This window comes from Arvicanthis niloticus, chromosome 8 (assembly GCF_011762505.2).
Source record: "Arvicanthis niloticus isolate mArvNil1 chromosome 8, mArvNil1.pat.X, whole genome shotgun sequence".
NCBI classification, from domain to species: domain Eukaryota; kingdom Metazoa; phylum Chordata; class Mammalia; order Rodentia; family Muridae; genus Arvicanthis; species Arvicanthis niloticus.
Window position 1 is genome coordinate 39,539,428 of NC_047665.1, and position 5,006 is coordinate 39,544,433.

Genomic DNA, 5,006 nt, shown 5'->3' on the forward strand with positions numbered 1-5,006 from the left:
ACTCATGAGTACTGGGAACACAATTTCTACCACAGTTAGTCCCATGTTGAGGCTATTAATCTAGATTTTCAAACCCTGACTAAGTCATTAACCTGTGTGTAATTTATGGTCGAGGGGCCTGGGAAGAGGAGATACCATATCATTTCACCTGAGAACCTGATCCACTTGACCAAGAGCAAAGTTTTGAGGAGCTGCAACCTTATATAGTTAAACAACATTTAAGTGATGGTTGCATTGGGGCAGTTAAAAGATTAGAAGGAAGCCCAGCACAATGCAGTAGCCTGAGCTCACACTGGGTGAGATGAAGAGAGAGGAAGGAGCCTGCCAGGCCAATCCTCAGGACTGTGTTGGTTTAAAATGCCAAACTGATGCCATGCATTAGCTTTTGTCTGGGAAAAGCATGGTCATGTGAACTTGAGGGATGAAGGATCATTGTGAAAGGCAGGAAACTGTCAGGCTTATGCCCTGATTGTAGACATCATCATTTCCACGGGGAAGAAAAACAAACCAACCAGAAAAACAAAGACTGTGATCTGGCAGCCTCAAGGAAAGAAACACATGCATTTACATCGCTGACACCATTATTTCCATCAGAATAAACAGAAAATCTTACATGTGTTTCTGAGAAGACTTATCCTAGTGTTGTGCATAAAGTCAGAAGATGAATTGGAATAATATTATCCACACAATAATCTTTCTTTCTCTTATTGGACCTGGAATTCTGGGAAATGCCCTAATATTTTTGAAAAATCTATACATGCCTGCCTTGAGGACTGAGAAAAAGCCTGTTGACCTTATTGTCATCCATTTGGCATTTTCTAATATGATCATTATTTGTACAACAGGGATCAGAGATATAGCCACTGTGTTCTATTTCAGAAACTTCCTAGGAGATATTGGCTGTAAAGTTGTAGTTTATTTGTCAAGGATGGCACGGGGCCTCTCCATCTGCACTACCTGTCTCCTCAGCGTGGCCCAGGCTTTCACCATCAGTCCCAGGATCACCCTTTGGACAAAACTCAAACCACAAACAGCATGCCAAGTTCTTCCCTTTCTCCTTGTCTTTTGGATTGTCAATGTTCTCATAAGCTCCAACTTGCTCTCCTACATCAAAGCAGGTAGTGGCTTGAACAGGTCTGTGGCTGCCAAGTTCATTGGCCACTGCTATATGCTCCAATCAGGACATATCATCAAGTGGCTTTTCCTCTCTCTCATGGCTCTTCGTGATGTTATCTTTCAGAGTCTCATGGGCTGGAGCAGTGGCTCCATGGCTCTCCATCTGTATAAGCACCACAAGCGTGTCCTCTACCTTTATAGCTCCAGGTTTGCAAAGAACTCCCCTCCAGAAATCAGAGCTACATGGAACATTCTCATTCTTATGACCTGTTTTCTTTTCTTCTATTTGGTAGATTTTATTCTCTCTTTCTACACAGGTTTTTCAGTGACACATGATTCTAGTTCACTAAATATGAAAACATTTTTAGAACTTGGTTATGCTAGTTTCAGCCCCTATGTTCTGATCAGCAGAGATGTTCGTGTTCCTCATGTCTTGCATGCCCAATAAGAAGTATAGACATATATTCTACATCTAATCTCTATGAGCTAAAGGTATATTCTTTATAAATTGCTTTTCCATAATGAATTTTAGATGTGGCAACATAATGTTTGCTGTGCAGCATAGGTTGAACTGGCAGTCTGTATGCGACACAAGCCGGTCTTGAGCATTCCTTACCAAACTATCATTTGCCTTAATATTCTATTTATCACTATTAAGTATCAAATATTATGGTAATAGATTTCCTTTTCTAAAGCACTCTGGTACTGCACAATCTTAAGACCTATTGAGGGTTTCAAGGAAGATGGAAAATGGATTTTTACCATCTTCCTATTCCATCATCTCTATCATGTTATTTATCCCTTTATTTGCACCTGGGAAATGCTGAAGGTAAAGCTTCTGTCAGAAATTACTATTGCGTTTTTTCCAAAGACAGAGCATGGAAAAAAAAATAGTTAGGTTGTGTCTTAGTGTTTTACTGCTGTGAACAGACACCAAGACCAAGGCAAGTCTTATAAATGACAACAGTTAATTATGGCTGGCTTACAGGTTCAGAGGTTCAGTACATTATCCTCAAGGAAGGAACATGGCAGCACCCACGCAGGTGTACAAGCAGAGCTGAGAGTTCTTTCTTCATCTGAAGGCTGTTCATGGAAGACTGACTTCCAGACAGCTAGGGTAAGGGTCTTAAGCCCACATCCATGGTGAACACACCTATTCCAACAAGGCCACACCTCCTAAGGGTGCCATTCCCTGAGCCAAGCATATATAAGCCATCACAAGTGGAGATGAGGAAGTGCCCCTCATCTGAGGTGAGCTAGTACTGCAGATTGAAGATGACAGTGAGACAACCATGGCCACTACAGCACAGCAGACTTGGTCACCAATTCTGTGACACTGCTAGATTCCAGAATGAAAAATAACATGTCAATGATGTTGCCCAATTATAACTGGGTTAGAACTTATAGTGCTAGTACAAGAAGCTCTGGAAAATGGACTCTCAGAAATGATGCTTTTCAGGTTCTGTGTACACTCATACCGCAGCCCAGGACTCACTGGCACATTGGTATGTTAAAACCTTCATCATAGATTATAAACACTGGACCTTCCACTTCTCACTTCCAGTCACTCAACAATGGTCTCTCTTGAACATCTATGTGTTTGCTAGGCCTCCTTGCCCGCTTGCATTTCGACCCCATCTTCCCTGATACTGTGCAGAAACACCTTGTTGAGCTGAAGAAAAAAAGATCAAAGTAGTGAGGGTGCAGAGAAGATCTGCTTGTTGGAATCCCAGCAGCATGTCCATGAGAAGTGGCAGGACACTGGGAGCCTTGTGACCTCCGCAGCCTCAGGACCAGGAGGACCCCAAGAGTCCAGAAATCATCCTTACTCCAGGTCCTCAAGACACTGCAGTCATCCCAAAGATGATTCCATTCCCATGAAGCAAATAAAGAAGGAGTAAATAAGAGTTGTCCACATGTATAGTCCCTCAATGTGCTTCCATGGTTACCATGTCAGGGAAACACCCAGCATTTCCTATTTGTCACAGGCCTCTCCCATCAACCAAACACAGCATAAAAGATATAACAAGACTAAGCACAAACCCTTAGATAAAGGCTTAATGACACAATCCAGTAGAAGGAAAGGGTCCCAAAAGCAGGGAAAAGAATCAGAGACATCTTTACTTTCACTGTGTAGAGTCCCAGAAACATACCAAACTAAACAACCACAGCATGTATGCAGAGAACCTAGCACAGACTCATGCCAAATCTCTGATGGCTGCTTGTGTTTCTGTGAGCTCCTATGAACCCTGCTTGATTTTGTGAGTCTCTTGGTGTCTTTGATCCCTCTGGCTCTTACAATCCTTCCTCCCCCTCTTTAAGTTGTTACGAAAAAAAATATTATTAAATTTGCAAACAAATGAATGGAACAAGGAAAATCATCCTGGATGAGGTAGGTCACGTCTAGAAAGACAAATATGATATGTATTCAATTATAAATGGATATTAGCTGCTAAGTAAAGGATAATTAAAGTACAATCTATAGACTCAAAGCAACTAAGTAAAGAGGAAGGCTCTCTTGGGAATGTATGCATCTCCCTGGGATGGGAAAATTTTGAACTTTTTAAAGTATACCTGGCTAGCAAATGAAACTTCTAGGGCTGATGCACAGTCTGAATACTACATAATCCTAGAGATTTATAGATGGTCCTCCATCAGCAGAAGTGTCAGAGATGAAGGAATGCAACTGTCAAGCAGCCTCTCCTTCTGAGGTCAAGACTTTATCTCTGCACGATCACTTACTCATTTCACAGTGATTAGCATCTGCCTTGTGACAGGAAGCTTTTCAGAGGCTCATAATGCAGAACTGAATAAATACCAAAGATAGTCTACCTTCCTGGAGCATTCATTTTTTTCTAACTGGGTTCTCAGCAGTCTATTTTTTAAACATCCTTTTAATCACCTACTCAAGCAATTGTGAATTTCTTCATCAACAACAATACAGAGTAGCCATCAAAGGACAAGGAATGTGATAATAAGCCTGTGATCATACTGTCTATTAATCTATTTCTCTTACTGTAATTAAACATCTGATACAGGCTAACTGTAAAGAAAGGAGGTTTACTTTGCTTATTGGTCAGGGTCATGTTTCTCAACACTGGCAATAAAAAAATTATAAATATATTAATTTGGCTGGCATGAAACCCAAATATATTCTGGACTGAGAAAAATGTTTTGAACAGTGGTCATCAAGGAAGTAAAAGAAACTCCAGAATAACCCTAAAAAAGATACATAGAAAAAGAAAGTTCTGGTGAGGTTGCTAAGTGGTTAAGAATACTCATTACTCTTGTGGAGAACCTGAGATTGGTTTTTAGCCACATGTCAGATAGCCCAAAACCTCCTGTAACTCAGGTTCTAAGGACTCCAATGGTCTAACTCTGGCATCAATGAGCACCCTTTCCCATCCCCACCCCCTATACATACAAACACACATACAAACACACGCATAGACATATAAGACAGAAACTCACAAACACCAGACATAGAAAATATACATGATGGACACACACCACACACACACATACACACACACACACACACACACATCTCGAGATGTGTGTAAAGTTATGTTAATGGAAAAAATAATATACACCCACATCCTGAACCTTAGACTATCTAACAAAAAAACGTCTATAATAGAGGCTGGAGGTATGGTTACTGGGATAAGAGCACTTGCTGCTCATGTAGAGGCTGAAGGTTTATTACCCAGCACCCATATAGGAGCTGACCGCCATCTGTTATTCCACTTCCAGGAGATCCAAATCCTGATTCTGCCCTTATGGGAAATACACACATGTGCTGCATAAACATACATGCAGGCAAAACACTAAACACATAAGGCTGAATAATAAAGTGAATTTTTCTCATTTTTATGGCTCTTTGTTGGGAA

At 40.9% G+C, this 5,006-nt stretch overlaps 1 protein-coding gene across 1 annotated transcript; it reads left to right on the plus strand.

Annotated features, from left to right (window-relative positions):
• Positions 1–661: 661 nt before the first annotated feature.
• Positions 662–1,564, plus strand: LOC117713381 (putative vomeronasal receptor-like protein 4). The gene has a single exon (XM_034509596.1). It carries the CDS (start codon positions 662–664, stop codon positions 1,562–1,564), a length of 903 nt encoding a protein of 300 aa, XP_034365487.1.
• The last annotated feature ends 3,442 nt before the right edge of the window (positions 1,565–5,006 follow it).

Excerpts from the sequence above, each read along its gene's own strand:
- LOC117713381 (XM_034509596.1), top strand. The coding sequence starts at position 662 with ATGAATTGGAATAATATTATCCACACAATAATCTTTCTTTCTCTTATT.